Genomic DNA, 18,657 nt, shown 5'->3' with positions numbered 1-18,657 from the left:
TTACAGTTCGGAGGAATGTTTCAACGTCCTCCTAGAACGCCCTTATTTTTAAAGAGCAGGAGTTATGTGATAAATCGATGCACAGACTTGAAGTTTGAACTGATTTAAACATTCTCAGGTCTATTGCACTCATAAGATCTGGCCGCCTGAGTAAACTTTTCAGGCATAAAATTGCATAAAAATAGCGTTAATCACATCAGAAATATCTGAACTATACTACGAGACACACAATTTGCGAAGTACGAAGTTGGAAGAGTATGAGTAGACCGGAGATCGGCCTTCAACGGCGTATTTGCGCATGAAGTGAGGATCCAGATGGGCAGTCAAACCACATTACTTGTTGTCACTATTTCATATGAGTTTAAGCTTTCATATCAATCAGCGATCGTCTAAATAGGATTGTACGCGATGTTTCACACTCGAACAGTTGTGACTTAAGAGATATTTTTAGATCGTGCTCTAGGTCAATTTTTGAAACAACCAGATTTCACTACTGATCGCTGGCAGCCAAGTTAACCTGCTTTTTAATACAAAGGTTGGCAACAAAATATTTTTTGGTCTATTTTGTGAGATGGTTGGCTGCACATTTCGGTCCTAAAGGTTCCATGAAATGATATGTCCCAGAAACAAAGAGAAATTCTCTATTAACGTCTTTGGACAGAGAGAAACTTCCACTTTAATGGATATGGACAATCTACATGTACAATAAATTGTAAGGTAGTAACGGTTATCAGCCTTGTTTCGGCTATTGACCGATGCCTACCAGGTTGATGATGAGCCTTGGGTAACGTCATGAGCCATACAAATTTACCAAACTGCGGTATGTATGTGAGAGAAAATGCTCAACAAGTTGTTGAAAATTCACCCAGTAGGTAGGTCAACAGTTGAATGTTAGAATACCGAAAAAGAAATCTTTCACTACCGCCAAGATGCCAGTGGAGGATCTCTCTTTGTTTCTGATCTATCCATGCATACACTTTAATCTAAGTATCAAGACTAAATGCTCTTATCCACGCACAATTTAGGGCTCTCAAACTGAAACTAGTTCTGCAAATTCCGTCAGTATTGCTCAAAATTCCTTGAACATCTCAAGTTCTGATCAATGATACACGGAAAAAAATGTTTAGGGTTCAACCTCTGAAATTGTGGTACCATCCCAATTTGTTGGATGATATGGACACTTTCAATTAATTGGGGTAGTGCCACAACATTTGGGTTAGTAACTCAATTTGCTTCCAGGACTTTATGTCCATCTACCTTTCGCCCATTAGATAAATGTCCACCGCTATTTATGTCCACTAAACGTTAAGTCCAGTCCTTATGAAGTCCACATGATTTAATGTCCAACGATGAATATGTGCAAAATTGTCCAAATTGTGGACATATTATGTTCACATTTTTTCCTCTCATTTAAATGACAGGAACCACATTACATAAAAACATTTCATTCATGAATCAAGTCAGGAAAGAGAACAGACTCTAGGAGCAGATAAAAACATTATGTTCATGTGTTACACTGTACGGATATGATAAGATGAAAACCAAAGCGGGAGCCTTGGAACGCTCCAATGCCAAATTAAACATTTTTCAGTAACAGATGCAGTCAAAATTGAAAGTCCTCTTTAACTAGTTATTTCGTGCGCCTTCAATCTTGTAGGGTACTGTGCAACGTCTCTGACGCGAAATAGTTGCTTAAAGCGTTTGCGGTGCGGCAGGCAACCAGCGTGACACGCGCATAGGCGCCTACAAATCTAACGGGATACTTCAAACGTTGCGCAATGCGTGAAGTATCCCGTTAGGTTTGTAGGCGCCAGTGCGCGTTCTGTGCTGCTAACACGCCGCTCCGCCCTGTGTTAGGCTCTAATATTTAAACTCGCGGAGTCAGCGTTTTTCAACTCATGATTTTGAAATATTTGCACTCTTTGCATTGATTATCCCCTTTTAAACTGATGAAAAAGAAATATGTACTACTGGAAAATATAATGTGTTTTTTGTAAATATAATAGTGGTTCCTTGTCAAATTTTATGATTTCCAAAGCATTCAAATTTATTATTTTATGTTTTGGGCTTTTACTGTGCTGAAGCGTGGTGTAAGCGTAACCAAAGGCTTAAGATTGGACGTATTTGACTCAAGAAGGTCGATGTACAATTAAGTTAAAAACAAAAAATTGCGTGCTTCTAGTTTTTTTCCTCCTTTATTCATTTTTGTATAGTTTCTTTCATTACAACTACGGCTCATTGAGATTCATATTGATGCCATTGCTTGGAAAAGGTTTTACAAATATTTACCACGTTTTAAAAATGAAAATGTTTTTAAAATGAAGTATTCGATTTTATATTAAAAAAAAGAATGTACATTTAAGGCATATTTTATATTGGAAATTTCAAGGATAAAAATGAAACCAAGTATTTACCAAAGAAAACTTGAAAAGATGAATCAAAAGAAGAAATTAACATTTCATTTAAAATATGAGTTACGATAACAATACCTCATTCTCTCTTAATTTTCTCATTTCGAATATTGTCAATATAAGTTTACACACGGACTAAAATATATAACGCTTGAATTTGATTTTAGTGGACTTTACTCAGTGGACGTTTAAGTAATGGACTTAACTATAGTGTGGGCTTTAGAACTGTGGACGTAAAAATTGTGGACGGAAAGTCTGTAGACATAAAAAAGTGGACATAAAGTCCGTGTACCCATAATTTATTGGGGTACTGCCACGATTAATTGGAAATGTCCATATCATCGAATATTCCTTACTTCTTTTTCCCGTGTGGTGTTCTAAACCCATCGCTTACTTTCAAAGACCGTCAAACCGCGACGATCTTTGAAAGGCAACATTCAACTATGATTCAGCTGCGCTGGTCACAGGATCGTGTTTCAATGCTTAATTCGTGTAGATCAGCTGAAAATAGTAATATCTGTCCAAACGACAACTTTCTACGTTCAATATTCATGCGAGATATCGCCCTTTGAAAAGTCGGGTTTCTGACGTAATCCACCGCGGTAGTGACACCCTTGGTTTCTTCCAACTTGTTTTCGTCAGTCCGGGTGATGCATAATTGCACTGGTTACTTAACGTAAAACTCGGATGAAAGAAAGGTGGAAGAAATCAAGGGTGTCACTACTGCGGTGGATGACGTCATAAACCGAATTTTTCAAAGCGTGATATCTCATCAGTTAATATTGAACGTAGAAAGTTGTTTTTTGGAAACATATTATTATTTTTAGCTAATCTACAGGAATTACGCATCGAAACACGATTCTGTGACCAGCACAACTTATCCTCTGGAGTTTGAGCGCGGAAAGAGCCATGAATGATTCCATTTCATTGGCGTGCCACGAGTAATCGATTATTATCGATATTTCCCATTTGAAACTGTGCTAAAGAATCGATTATTAAAGTGTTCGCCGCGAACACCCTGTAAATCGATCTTTTTCCACATACTTAATGACAGATCAATCGATATATCGCAAATCACGCCACGCCACTGTTCCATTTCCCACTCGGACGAATGCGTGTTAATCGGAGGGTTTCTCTCTTGTTGGCAGTAAGAACTGGAAGAAAGCAGTGTTGCTCTACGAGAAGAACGGCTACTCGAACCTCTTCGGGCCGAACACGTGTCATTTGATGATGTCGACGCTCATCGAGTTAGAATTCAAACCGCGGAAGCAGAATGGATCCTTCGACTACCACTACTACGACCTTGAGAGTGGTAAACCTGACGCTCTTAAGGACGACCTTCGCGAGGCCGTCCACAACCGCAGCACCAGTGAGTCTCACCATCCCTTTTTCCTCCCGCTTATTGCTTACCAATGCTTTAGCTTTTTCAGATATTGACCACACGGTCGTACATCCACGAAATTTAACTTGATTATTTCACTCTAGAGTACTTTTACAGGGAGATTATGGACAACTCGAACATTTGGAGGTATAATTATAGGTTTGATCGGGTCATGTAGCTATTGGGCCCAAAAAGGCAGCCAACCTAAACACTCGAATTATCCAGTGGTACTAATTAAAACTCCGAGAGTAAATAAACTGGCCAGAAATTATAAAAGCATGCACTGGAAAAAAAGCGCATTGGATCTGGAGTCCAGACTCTTGAAAACATTGACAAGGCAAAATACTCTTGATTCAATCGGATTTTTGCTTGAATCAAAACAAAATCCGCTTAAATTAGGAGGTTTGGTTCTTGATTTAGCTAGATTCTGATTGAGTCAAAAGTACTTTTTCTTGTCGATGTTTCAAAGAGTCTGGACTCTAGATCCAATGTGTTTTTTTCCAGTGTGTATAAAACTTTGCAGCATTTCGCATAAATTTCCTCAGTTTCAAAGTCTTAATCTTTAAAAACACTCTTATGCGCTGTCGGCTCTATTGATTAATCTTTCAAAAGCAAAGGTTGGCAGCGGCACTTTTCTAGTGATTTTCATTTTTCACGTTGTCGCCCTTTTGGGCCCAAAGAACTACATAAATGGAGTTGTCCATACTCTCCCTTTAAAGTTACTCTATTTCACACTCGGTCTTTGGGGGTGGTTCTTAAAATACGTAACGCTCAATGGGAGGAAGGGCGGTCGAATATAGCGTTACGTCATTTTGTATTTTTTTTTTCTCTTGGTCGTCAACTTTTTAGGGGGTGTTTTTTAGGATTTGGCCGGGGTGGCTACCGTCATCTAGAATTAGCGTGTTGAACGATAGGGACTTACATCACCCAAGCGTTCTACGAGGGACAGGAAGGGGTCGAAAAATGCCGATTTTAGCGTAACGTATTTTATGAACGACCCCTTAGAGGTAAACTCTGTTCGAATTTGCTCAAAAGATCGAGTGTGGACAGTTGTCAGACTGTTATGGTTTAGTTGGAACTGGCTCGGAGAAATCAAGTATGCAACTTCGGTCCGATGATATCTAGTTGTTGGAAAATGGTCTTAAATTGATGGCATGTTTTGATTTTCAGCTGACGTAGGTAATTAATAAAAAAAAGGAAAAAGGAAAAAAAAACCCAACACGTCTGTATTGTTTGAATTCCAGTTTCAGAGTATGCATTGAACCAGTGGCAAAGTAGTGGGTATTGGTTTACAGTAAAAAGTGAAAGAATCTACCATACCGGTCCAAATTCCATTAAAAAACGGATTTTGCTTGTTTTCAATAAAATCCAAAAGTTTGACTTTTGCCTTGGCCTTCCCAAGGCCTTTATTTTTAAAATTATTACAGAATAGAACAAGCATCGTAAAACTTCCAGCAGCCTTAGTAAAAAAAATACATATCCAAAAACCACACACGACGCATTTCCATTGAAAAACGGATTGTGCTTATCTTCAGTTACATCAAATAATTTGACTTTTGCCTTGCCCTTCCTAAGGTCTTTATTTTTAAAATTATCCCAGAATAAAACAAGCATCATAAAACTCCCAGCAACCTTATTTAAAAAAAAAAATACATATCCATTCGACAAACCACACATGACGCATTCGTACGATATGATACATGTACTTCACGATACGCTACGTTACGATTTGCATACTTCCTCCCTAAGTTCACTCGAACTTCACATGATGACTGTACTTTATACAGTTCATCAAACTTACCTGTTCAGACTGAAACTATTTTGTCTTCTTCCCGGCGGGCCTTGTTGCTGGATATGCTGAAACCTCGCAAACCTCATGCTCCGACTCCCTGAAGATGAAGATTGGATCTCTGCTCGCACGTCTTCTCAGGATTATGAAATGGGTGAGTAGTATCCAATATCATTCAACGCTTTCTCGTTGGGCACATTTTTCGCGTCTTTTTCTTACTTTGAATTTTTAATAGCTATTGCTTGCAGCATGGTGGCGTCCTCTTGTGAATTGTATGATGGTAAAAAATATAATTTGGGATTTTTTACCGTGAAAAAGTGACACAAATATAAATAAGTGTGTTTTGCGTCGAATTATGAAATTTAAGATTCCTTAGCAGATAACTAGGGAGAAACCGATTAAAGTTCAAGGCATTGAAGTTTATGATGTGAAAAATTCATCCAGACTTTTCAACTAGAAGTCTCTCATTCCTGTTTCAAGATGTGTTGGTTTTTCGAGCGTATGAAAAATCTTGAAAAAGTATCTTGATAGTTAGGTAAAACTGATGCATCGAAACTTCTCAGTCAAAAGTCAAACATTCTAAAGATTCAATTAGCGTCTGTAAGAAATATCTATTTCTGATATAAAAACACTCCAAATTCCAAATCGTAGGACATGGAACTATCTTTTGTAACGGTTTTCGCCTTAAGTCACTACTGGAGCTACGCTGTATACCTATTCAGCACTGCAAGATCAAATCTGCCGATTTTACGCAGAGAATGATTCAATTCTTCCTTAATGGATTTTTCTCCTCCCTGAGGACTTCCACAAACATGCTTAGCTTAGGATGGTATGAGTTTAGAAGACGGAAAAGAAAGAATTAATAGCTCTTACAACTAGATTCGGAAATACTTGGCTGACATTTCAACTTTGCCAGACAATGCGTTGAAATTCCGAAGGGTGCACTCAGTAGGGACATTTTCAAACATAAAGCACTGATATACCGCACTGTTTCCATCAGAACCGCGCGTTCGATGCTCAGCAATAGATAAGCAGCGATGGCGAAGCGTGAAGGATCGATTGTCGATATTTCCCCATTTGAACCTGTGGCAAAGAATCGATTCCTTGCGAACACCCTGCTCATCGATTATTCCCCATAGGTTTTAATGGCAGATCAATCGATAGATCTCAAAGCATGCCCGCCACTGCTACGCCATCGAACACATCAATTTCCCTGCGCAATCATCCTATGCAAAACAGCAGAGATACAGTCGGTGAGCATTAAAAAACAAACGCCGAAAGTCGAACTTTTGAAAATCGAGCTCTTGAACTTAACTGTGGACAAGGATCGGAAGCTCTATCGAGCTTTCGCGGAGACCTCATTAAAATGTTTGGGGAAAGTTGAATAAACGACTCTTTTTATTTTTTTCAATTTTATCTCTTTTCCCCGGACGGGCCCTTATCCGCTCTTGACATCGAGTGAGCGAATTTATTGGCACAACGCACGGAGCCTGGGTACGTGGCGTTGCCTGGCTCAGCCCCAAATGGATTTCATTTTGCAATATGGAACTATTATTTCTCGCTCATTTTAGGAACAACGTATGTGCCATTAGTTTATTCATTTTAGTGAAAAATAAAGATAATGTAAAAGCAGCCCGAAACGGAAATGACAATCGAAAACACAGGAAAAAGCGGAAACAAGGCTAAAATACAAAATACAAAGGCAGGACGTTTTGGTACCTTACGGCACCATTATCAACTGCTAAAATAGAATTAAAAATAAAAAAGAAATTAAAATAAAAACCAGCAAACGGTGTTACATAGTGAAATTGGTAAAAAAAAAAACTAAAAAAAAAAATAAATAAAAAAAATAAATTTTTTTATTCATTTTACTTGTATGTATGAGTCAGGAATAGTAGCTCCTTATTTTAGAATGCAGAGTAAATGCGCTGAAATGCCGTTTTATAAACATTTTCATTCGAAACAAATATTTCCCCTAACGTAACGAACTTTTATACAAATGGTTGTGTCGCTCAGTTACACGTTTTTTTTTATTTAAAACGATCGTTTTAAACGTAAATACTTTTCAGCCAAATGTTTATGAAAACGAAAACTTGTGATCGAAAAATAACACTGAAAATTCAAACGTTGTTGAAACTTGCAGAATAATTAATTTTTTAGTGACGGGAACGCTGCGTTTTAGTCTAAAACGGTGTTAAAAAATACACATTGAGTAAAATTTAGACGGTTATTAACTTTTTAGCACTTGCAAAGATGTGCTAAAGTCCACAACGGCCACTGTATGTGAAACAACACAAAACAAGCAGTTCCAACGCCCAAGCGTTGGAGGGCGCTTCTTTGGCAAAGCATATTACTACCAACTTATGCACCCGAAGACTGACGGAGATGGAATTTTAAGTGGGATTCTTTAACCGCTAAACCCTTCGAAACATCAGATCGACCGCGAAGATCTGAAACTTTCCACAAGCACTTTGTGATGAATTTGAGCTGGTGTGAATGGAAACCTAAAGGATGCACTGTAAATCAGACGACGGGAAAGAGCGGCGGAACCTCTAAAGTGGTGCGTCCAACGCGATCTAGCGGACAACGGCGTCGCGACGCCGCGAGGTAGGGCATGGCCAGGCAGCGCTAATGTCTCCGCTACCTACTGAAGTTGGGGGTCCTTATTCATTCTCTTGGTCCATGACATAACCTTAAACCTTCCGCTCAATGCCGCAAACAGCTGACGTGTCGATGCTGCGCCAAGAAAATGAACCAATCACAAAGTAGCACAGTAATACGTCACTAAAATGAAGAGATCACGTGACTGTTCGTAATATTTTCAAATCGATCTGAAAGTACTGCCTCGGATATAAGTATTTAAAGCATAAGGAGGCCCTAAAATACTTAACCAGGTAATACGTCCGTGCGAGATTGTTATGCTTAAAAGCAAAACATTTCACGAAAACTTTTACGAATACCAGATGCAGAAAAAAATCCAATTTTCCCGGGTGTACCAGAATGGCGTCATTACCCATAAGGCAAAAGGGCATGTAGTATAGTACATGTTACATCGGGGGAGTCGAACGGTTGGGAAAGGGCGCATCTGGTACCCAGAAGCGCCCAAAAGAAAGGAAAAAAGCATAAGATGTATTGGTAATTTGAAGTAGTGTGTGAATTTTTTCGTTGCAAACGTGAGCCAAAAAGAAAGAGCAAAAAAAAACATTATATTATCAAGTTGAAATATATCTCTTGACTTAACTAATGCTCTGAAAATAAAGAATTGTTGTTCTCACAGTGTTCATTGCAGATTCCAGGGGCAAAGCTCCCTGTCTAAATCTTAATTACAACGTTATTCTTTTCTTAAAACAAAAATGTCAGTCCTATTAATAATGCTGCAATGGTACAAAAATTGATATAATTGTTCCCGCAAATGTAACATTGTGATAACAAGTAGAAAAGTACGCTTGACCTGGATCTATCATGATCAATGTAAAATCGATTCTGTTTTCTCCGCGAGTGATCCCTGTGTTTTATTGACAAAACAACCCTTCGAAGAATAAGCCGATGAAAAAATCGTAATATTATAACAACAATGTTCGAGTTGGTTTTCAGAAGAAAGAAGTGTGAATATTTGCAACGTTTGGCAACCACCGGAATTTATTGAGCTCCGGTAACTCTATGAGTATCGAGATGGTCCTGACGTGGATTTTTCTTCCGGAATTTATGTGCACCCGAGATACTTAACTTGTCCAACGATATTCCGTAACATCAGCATATCTCTAAGGCTCTTTTTAAACGGAAATATATAACTGCCTTTTTCCTGCCTCGTCATTGACTACTGTCTAGGCGTGTGACCGAAGACATGACCAAAATTTCGAAATGAGTTAAAACACAAAAACTACTAATCCAAATCAAATAAACTGAATGATTCCGTTGAAACGGCATATTTTGCTCTATATACTGGCAAAATTTCGGACATTCTTAAAAATCAATTAAGGCGCAGAAATTAACGTCGTTTCTGACTAAACTTATACCTAGATAACAAGATTCCCGATCTTGTCTCTTTGTTAGGCGTCCATCGATTACAAGACATGTAATATGATGATGCGTTGTTTCAAAATTTTCACTTCTTTGTATTAATTTAATTTTAGAGGATATTGCGAAACACACGGTTCCACACTGTATGCAGCCCTCTAAAATGTTTTTCCCAAGGACCAAGACAAAAATTGCTCTTTTTTTGCAATACTGTCCTTCGGGTTTCCTAAAAACATTAAACTGATGTTCTGGGTAAAACACTGAAAGAAGGACATTTAAGTCGTATTTTGTTTGCCGCAACAGGTCTTTTCTGTTACATATTTTGTGTTATTTGCATCACTTTTTTGTAACCAATGAGAGAGGAGAAGCTAGAACGCCGAGGTCAGAAATCTTGTTAACAAATGTTACACTTCGTCGTAACTTGCTCCGAGAGCGTTGCGATCGTTCCTTAACAATGTTGCAAAAACTTTGCCAGATTGTGCAAAAAATAAAGGAATTAAAATAGGACACGCCCCTAAACATTAAGTGATATCCAAACAAAATACGATTGATACGAGAGTTGTCATGTAGAACAAAATACATCTATTGGAAACGCACGACTTTACTCCCATCGACTCATTTATTTTCTTTAAAATTGAAAGGAAAACGCAGGGACCAAAAGAAAACATATTTTATCTCTGGAGGTCTCTTGTTTTATTGAAAAACTCGACAAGAGGCTCCTCTTGACGCGCGGCGCACACTGGACCAAGTCAGTAAGATTAGTTGGACAAAATCTAGAAATTTTGAAAGGTTTTACTTTCGAAAATATGTGACAAAAAATTTTAAGAGCGGCTCCATTGATTTCACTGTGCAACAAAAAAAATGACAAAAATGTCTCCCGTACGAGATAAAGTGATTCTTATGTATTTTGAGGCGCTGAATCCGAATATGACCTCCGTTTTTTCCCATCACCCTCCGGTTTTCCGGAAAAGTCGATTTTAACCCGGAAAAATGGCCATTTTTGGGCATTTTTGGTGTTTTTGCGACTATTACCCCCTGCAGAATGTAGGTAAAATTTTTCTCCGGTACGAGAAACGGCTAATCCGATGTATTTTGAGCCGCTGAGTCCGAAAATGACCTCCGTTTTTTCCCATCACCCTCCAGTTTTTTCGGAAAAGCGACTTTTCCCCCGGAAAATGAGCAAATTGAAGTATATTTGTCATGCATGCAATTTATTTGTATAAATTTTTCTGGACCCGTGGTACAGTCATTCTATATGTATTTTAAGCCGCTGAATCCGAATATGACCTCGGTTTTTTTTCCATCACCCCCCAATTTTCCGGCAAAGTCGATTTTTTCCGGGCCTAAATTTGTGAATAAGCTTTCCCGGACTCAAAGAGGATCAAAAATATATTTTAAACGTGTCCGCGACGTGCGATACATCGATTCTTATGTATTTTGACTCGCTGAACCCGAATATGATCTTGGATTTTTCCGATCACCCACGATTTTCCCGGAAAATTGATTTTCCTTGGAAAACTACCTTTTTCGGTGTTTTTTGGACGATTTTCCTGTTGTGAGGAGTCTAAGAAATTTTCTGAGATCCTCTCTAGGTCTCTTCTGCTAAATTAAGAGCAGCTGAATCCAAATTTGACCTCTATTCATCTCTGACAACCCCCCGTTTTCTAGAAAGTCCGATTTTTCAGGGAAAAAAGCTTTTCCGAACCGTCCCCACCTCCAGGGAAATTTGAAAATTTTTCCGCACGTGTGATACATCGATTCTTATGTAATTTGAGCTGGAAAACCCGAATATGACCTCAGAAATTCGTTATCACCCACCATTTTTACGTAAAACTCGATCGCTTGGGAAAAATGGGTATTTTTGACCATTTACGGTGTTTCTGCGACTGTTGCTCCTTGTGGAATGTGCGTAAGATTGTTCTTAGCTACAAATTAGATTGTACATCAGGTATTGTGAGTCCCTGAGTACGGAAATGGCCTCTATTTTTTTCTATGAGCCCTCAGTTTTGTAAAAAAGACACTTTTTGCGGGAGACTGAGTGAAATTGACTTATTTTAGTCTCGCATGCAATTCTTTATTTAAATAATTATCCTGTATCCGTGAAGGGGAGATTCCTATGTAGTTTCAGATGCTAAATCAGAATATGACCTCAAATTTTTCCCATCATCCTCCATTTTGTCGGAAAAGTAGATTTTTCTTGGTGAACGTGTTTTTTGGTATATTTCCGAAATTTTCCCAGAAAATCGAGTTTTAACGTAAAAATGGTGGGTGATAACGAATTTCTGAGGTCATATTCGGGTTTTCCAGCTCAAATTACATAAGAATCGATGTATCACACGTGCGGAAAAATTTTCAAATTTCCCTGGAGGTGGGGACGGTTTCGGAAAAGCTTTTTTCCCTGAAAAATCGGACTTTCTAGAAAACGGGGGGTTGTCAGAGATGAATAGAGGTCAAATTTGGATTCAGCTGCTCTTAATTTAGCAGAAGAGACCTAGAGAGGATCTCAGAAAATTTCTTAGACTCCTCACAACAGGAAAATCGTCCAAAAAACACCGAAAAAGGTAGTTTTCCAAGGAAAATCAATTTTCCGGGAAAATCGTGGGTGATCGGAAAAATCCAAGATCATATTCGGGTTCAGCGAGTCAAAATACATAAGAATCGATGTATCGCACGTCGCGGACACGTTTAAAATATATTTTTGATCCTCTTTGAGTCCGGGAAAGCTTATTCACAAATTTAGGCCCGGAAAAATCGACTTTGCCGGAAAATTGGGGGGTGATGGAAAAAAACCGAGGTCATATTCGGATTCAGCGGCTTAAAATACATAAGAATGACTGTACCACGGGTCCAGAAAAATTTATACAAATAAATTGCATGCATGACAAATATACTTCAAATTTGCTCATTTTCCGGGGGAAAAGTCGCTTTTCCGAAAAACTGGAGGGTGATGGGAATAAACGGAGGTCATTTTCGGACTCAGCGGCTCAAAATACATCGATTAGCCGTTTCTCGTACCGGAGAAAAATTTTACCTACATTCTGCAGGGGGTAATAGTCGCAAAAACACCAAAAATGCCCAAAAATGGCCATTTTTCCGGTAAAATCGACTTTTCCGGAAAACCGGAGGGTGATGGGAAAAAACGGAGGTCATATTCGGATTCAGCGCCTCAAAATACATAAGAATCACTTTATCTCGTACGGGAGACATTTTTGTCATTTTTTTTGTTGCACAGTGATTTTTTGTGAAATTTTCAGGAATACCCTTTGAAATTGAATTTGTGACAAAAAAAACAAAAATTTGAAATTTTCGCCAAAAAATTCATGTCCGACCTCTTGTATTAGTTCGCTCCTCTGTGCAGCGGAAAAAATAACGAAAAAAAAAAGTATCACAGATTGTGAATGAATTTAAAGGCTATATAAAGGTCGACAAAGAATTGCATACCTTATTTCTGTTTTTTTCTTATTTAAAAAAAAAAATAAAAACGAAAAAAAAATAGCACAAAAAAACGGGTGTTGTTACATATCCTTCTCAATTAAAGATTCTGAATGAAAAATGTCAAGGCATTATAGACAACGAAAAACGACATCCAATAAACCCCGAATCTATTTGCATATTTCAAGATGAAAAGAAAACAACAGCCTTTTCTAAGAGTGATTTCGAATTTAAGGATTTAATCTAACTGACATTTTAACAGGCCCCTCCACGAAGATAAAATACGTCTGCACCCGTTTTCAAGCAATCAACGCATCGAACTTGATAAATCATTTCCGCAGCACACTTTCCTCGCTTCCCGTCATCTTCTTCTTTTTCCGTTTCCTCTTCTTTTTTTAATCCTCCTCCTCCTCGCCCTAGCCCCTCACTTCCCACCGATTCACCTACTCCTTTTTCTACCTGTCCCTTTTCTGGAGGTAGCAAAAACAGAGGGGCATGCTGCGTTTTTCCGAGTGACAAACAATTTTTTTTTGAAACGCTCAACGAAGTGCTCCATCAGCGCAATTTTCCTTCGAAGCTAAAAAGGTAAAAAGAGATCACGGAATGTAAAACTCACTTCCTCCTTTTGATAAGATCATCATGTAATTCTCTTCAATGAAATTTCTTTCTTGTGAACAGGCTCGCTCAAGATGCGCATATTTTAGTTAGGAAACCTCTAGTGTCAATATCAGATTACATCATATTGCCTAGCTGAAGTTTTGAAGGAGCCTTCTGCACGGAAATAATATCAACCGAAAATATGTTAGAAAATTTGCCTCAGGGTCGATGAGCTCTCTTCTGCATTGTGATTGTGAATGTTTCCGAGGCATTAACCGTTTGATGGTAATTTATAGGTGGTACAAAAAAAATAAAATAAATAAATAAATAAATAAAAAAAAATCAGTCTGGAAAGACTGATGATTTATAGTTTATTGGGAGTGAAGATATTTGCTTCGATAATCAGTCTATATTTGCATGGTAAGACAAGGGGTGCGAGTGAGTAAAAAGTCGCACAATCTCAGAAACATTGGAATATGCTCTTGGTTCCTTTTTGCAAAATTCAGATTGTGGATCTATACGTTGTTTCTCTCACGAAAGAATGTAACTTCTTTTCAATGTTGTCAAATTTTCTCTCGAAAATGCCATAATAACTTTAAGAGTCCTCCGTATTCCTAACTGAACATTTCATTGATTTTTACCCAGATTTCGTGCAAAAACCAAATTATTTTTTGACAAAAATTGCTCAAGTACAACTTTGTAAAATAAACCAATTGTTTCAGTCAATTTCGCAACCTTGGTACGAAGTTACAATCCTTCGTTCAGGAGACGACGAATACTGCGGACAAGAGTTATTCAAACTGAGTTACCCTCTTTCTGCCGTACTAAGGAAGAACGCCGTATGTACATTCGAGAGTTGCCAAATTTCCACCCATGAAATATTTAATTTTGAGAAAAGTTATGAATATTTTTCCTTGAAATTTTCAGATCTTTAGATTAAATTGCAAACGAAATAGTCTGACATTTTTGAGGAAAGATATCCACCATTTTTACAGTAAATTTATTCTTTATTGAAAGAGATATGGCAACATCTGGAGGCTCATTAAGGCGTTTCTAGCCGGCGTTAGTACGGCAGTTTATTGGTAAAGTTCATAAGAAAATCGCGAGGACATACTCACGATCCCTCATTTTTTCCAGGGAGGAAAAAGCTATTTATCTTCGAAAATAACTCAATAAGTATGGTTCCTGCGATTGCCACAAGTTGGAAAGTCAATTAGAGGCTACAACGCGCAATTTTTATCGACGACTGAGAGAAAAACTCCGGGAAACTGTTCAGTAATGCCGCGAATTTTACGGTTACTGCTCTTTGTAATTTTGAATAACCGCAACCGAGTATACCAACTAACAGGTGTTGCGTAGAGAACTTAAATTCTCTTTTCCTGCCGCTTAAATAATACGAGCTTTAGAAGCTCTCGGAAGATGTAGGGGCCTTGAAGCCGGATTTGGCAGATTTACGAGGTGGAACAGGACTGAACCTAAACATGCATACTGTGCCCCACTTTTCAGCTGCAGAATATAACGATACACATGTAATAAATTATGCCGGAATAATATTTGGATTCCTTTTGCCCGTACCATACTAGTCTCCCTTGTATCCTTTGGTATACTTGATCCCTCCAGTTGGCCTTACCATACCACGATACCCGAGAAAGCAGCGATACCTAGTTTGATTCTTGAAACGCGAATGACAGGCGCAAATGAACACAACAAAATTTGAGACTCTATATTATGAAAACTACAACATAGATTTGTGTTTCCCAGGATCTAGAACCCAGAATTAATTCATGTCAAAGAGGGTTAAACGAAAATTCAAATAAAATTCACCTCATTGGTCGACTGATAAAAGTCTCGATGCATGAGTATTTTGTTAAGCGAGGTTTTGCAAATTAGATTATAAGATTGTTGAATCAATTACTTAGACGTATTAATATGCTAAAAGGAACTAAAAGCATAGGGGTTGCATGTGACGTAGTTCCTTTCAGCATAAATGTGTCCAATTGTTCAACTATTTTGTCGTTAGTCACCATTAGACAAACCTGATTAATGACTTCCGAAAGTAACTTTTATGCTATCGGGAAATTAGCAGTGCAGTGCGGATTCTCTAATTTACTGTCTCGGAGCTTCAGCTAGCTATAACTTACGCTGGTCAACGAAGTTCAGGCGAAGGGATGTGCATTTGGATGGAGACAATTATTGACTTAGGAAGTGGGAGTAAATTTATACACTGAATTAAAAGCTCAAAGTTCAAAGTCTAATCGTGCAAACAGCAGATAGGTTGGAACAACATTAATTTGGTCCACATTGTAGAACTTATTATTAAGTGGCACGTCGGTCGAACTTTTCAGATCATTCCCCGATGTATTCGATTGTAGCTATCGAATTTTCAGTTTGTCGTCACTCCTTTGACGGGAGAGCGTCTCTCGATTCCCACATGAGCAAACCCCCCGGAAAGAAAACTGTCATACGGAGAACAAAACTCACGTGGAATTCGAAATACGCCTTTACGTCAGAGCCCAAGTAGCATTTATCAACGGAAAAATCGCGATATATTGCGATTTTATCGGCAATAAAATCGCTAGGATCATCAACATCTAAGCGATTATCCTCGATCTTGTTGCAATATAATCGCGATTTTATTGCCCGGCAATTTATCGCGATATTATCGAAACAAAAATCGCGATATATGGCGATTCAATCTCGATTCTATCGACGAAAATTGATCGCGATTTTATCGAACAAAAAATTGCGATGTATAGCGATTTAATCGCCATAAGTCGCAATTTTCATTCGATAATATTGCGATAAATTGCCACCGATATAATCGCGATAATCAACCGATAGAATCGCTATTTATCGCGATCACTGCTACTTGGGAGGGGCGACGCTCTGTGACCGAACTCTTAGAAGTGCATTGAATACGCCAATTCTAATGTTCACGATTCTTGATAATTATGCACCTAAAAATAAAAATAAAATAATTTATTGTATTAAGTCCTATACACATAAAAGTAAACTTCAACATTACCATTTTACTTCCGACGGGATTGGAACCTTACAAACTGATTGGGTTTTTAGATTCTGAAGTTTGAGCGGTGCATTGTTTGGGAAAAGCGTTAAGCGACGCTGCAGATTACACGGAGGATGACCCCGTGTCTTCATCAGAAGTTCAAGAACACGTCAGCGAACTCATTCAAAAATTGTCTAGCTTACTCATTCTGCCTTGCTAAGGAAGAACGCCGTATGGGCCACCAGACATTGCCAAATCTCCTTTGATAAAATACGAATTTACTCGGAAAGTTATGAATATTTGTATTCCAATTTGTCAGACAACTTTGTTAGCAGTTTAATTTAAAATATCTGAAATTTTCATAGAAATATATGCATGACTTCCTTTCAAAATAAACGTTTTATCGGAGAAAATTTGGCAACTCTCGAATGTTCATACAGCGTTTTTCCTTAGCACGTTAGCATTAATGAGAAGTTTGTGTTGTCCGTGCTCCTGAATTCATTAACCGCTGAAACTGAAAAGTCCCACTCGTTCTCAGCTCCAGTGACGGATATGTTAAAAAGCTATTTTTATCACTTTCGGAAACTGGTCAATTCAATTAATTTATCCTTTCTTTTTTCAAGTATATTCGTGTGTCCAGAAAACTGTGCATGTACGAGTAAATGCATTTTCCATATTCTTGCTGTAAATGAAATTTTATTTCATTTCAAATCGTTAAATGATCCTGAAGTTTCAATATAAAGCTACTATGAAGTAGTTTTCAAAGCTGTAGTACCAGTCAAAACTACACCCCCTACTGCTCCAAAATATTTGGAAAAATCTCGGTTTTTTCTGAATTTTGGCAATGTTTCTGGATCAAAACTCATGGGAAAAAACCACTACCTGTATTTTTAGCGTTGAGTCAATTCGTAGCCTCAAAAATATTAAAATATCAAGTCAAAGCTATCAAGTCATCTCAGGGTAAAATACTTCGCCTCATCTCTGAGCCTCGGAAATCCCTTTTTATTTTAGTTTTCAATATTTTTTAGTTTGCGGGTGCATTCAGCTGTAAAAGTTTTAGGGGAGGAGGGTGTCCATTTTTAAGATTTTTGGTGTGAATCCGTCACCATAACTCAGAAATTCTCCCAAAAATTTGAGGTTGAGGGCCTTTTTTCTGAGGACCCTGGTAAAAATTGGCAGTAGAATCTGTGTTCCAAAATACCATAGACCTAGAGCCGGCTGTAAGTTTTCCAATGGCTTATATAGCCGGCTAGACAATTTCTTATAGCCTTTTATAGCCGATGACGACTAAGCAACAGCCAAGCGATAAAGTGTATGCTAAACGTTACTAATTACGGATGCTAGGACTTAGTGCGTTTTTGGACTACTGCTTTCTTTTTGGGCCGTAGTATCTTGATGTATTTTGCGAGGAAAGCTCCGTACTTCTGAAGGATGCCTGCCATTCCTAATATATTATAGAGCGCCTTCAATTTCGTATAATACTGTGCAATACCTCGGGTAAGAAATAGTTGCTTCAAGCGCCGTGGCACGCTTCGGCGCGGCAGGCGGGCAGCCAGCGCTAAACGCGCATTGGCGCCTACAAACCTAACAGGGATACTTCATGCGTTGCGAAATGCGTGAAGTATCCCTGTTCGGTTTGTAGGCGCCAGTGCGTCGCCGCTCCGCTTTGTGTTAGGCTCTAATATTTAATCTGGCGGAGTCAGCGTTATTCAACTCATGATTTTGAAATGTTTGCACATCATGTATGGATTGTTCCCATTTTAATTGATGAAAAAAAATATGTAGTAAAGAAAATATAATGTGTGTTTTGTAAATGTAAAGGTGGTTCCGTATCAAACTTAATAATTTCCAAAGCACACGAATTTCTATTAACCTATTATAATCGATGGCGAGAAAGCAATAGCCAAGCGATAAAGTGTAAAGCCCGGCGATGGGAACTATAGCCCGGCTGCATAATTTTTTATCGCTTCGTATAGCCCGGCCGTATGATTTTCTCCGCATTCTACAGCCAGCTATATGATTT

The 18,657-nt window shown here is 38.3% G+C and overlaps 1 protein-coding gene across 2 annotated transcripts in view; it reads left to right on the top strand.

The window, feature by feature from the left end:
• Nucleotides 1–18,657, top strand: part of LOC109044685 (atrial natriuretic peptide receptor 1) — a 589,109-nt gene that overhangs the window by 21,029 nt on the left and 549,423 nt on the right. For both annotated transcript variants that reach the window (XM_072305169.1, XM_072305168.1), the window contains exon 4: nucleotides 3,560–3,780. In XM_072305169.1, coding sequence (XP_072161270.1) covers nucleotides 3,560–3,780 — 221 coding nt within the window. The remainder of the gene's footprint in view (nucleotides 1–3,559; nucleotides 3,781–18,657) is intronic.

The sequence above is a fragment of the Bemisia tabaci genome, chromosome 10 (assembly GCF_918797505.1).
Source record: "Bemisia tabaci chromosome 10, PGI_BMITA_v3".
In the NCBI taxonomy this organism is placed as follows: Eukaryota; Metazoa; Arthropoda; class Insecta; order Hemiptera; family Aleyrodidae; genus Bemisia; species Bemisia tabaci.
Note: the sequence above shows the minus strand (reverse complement) of the source record. Positions and strands in the feature narration are given on the sequence as shown.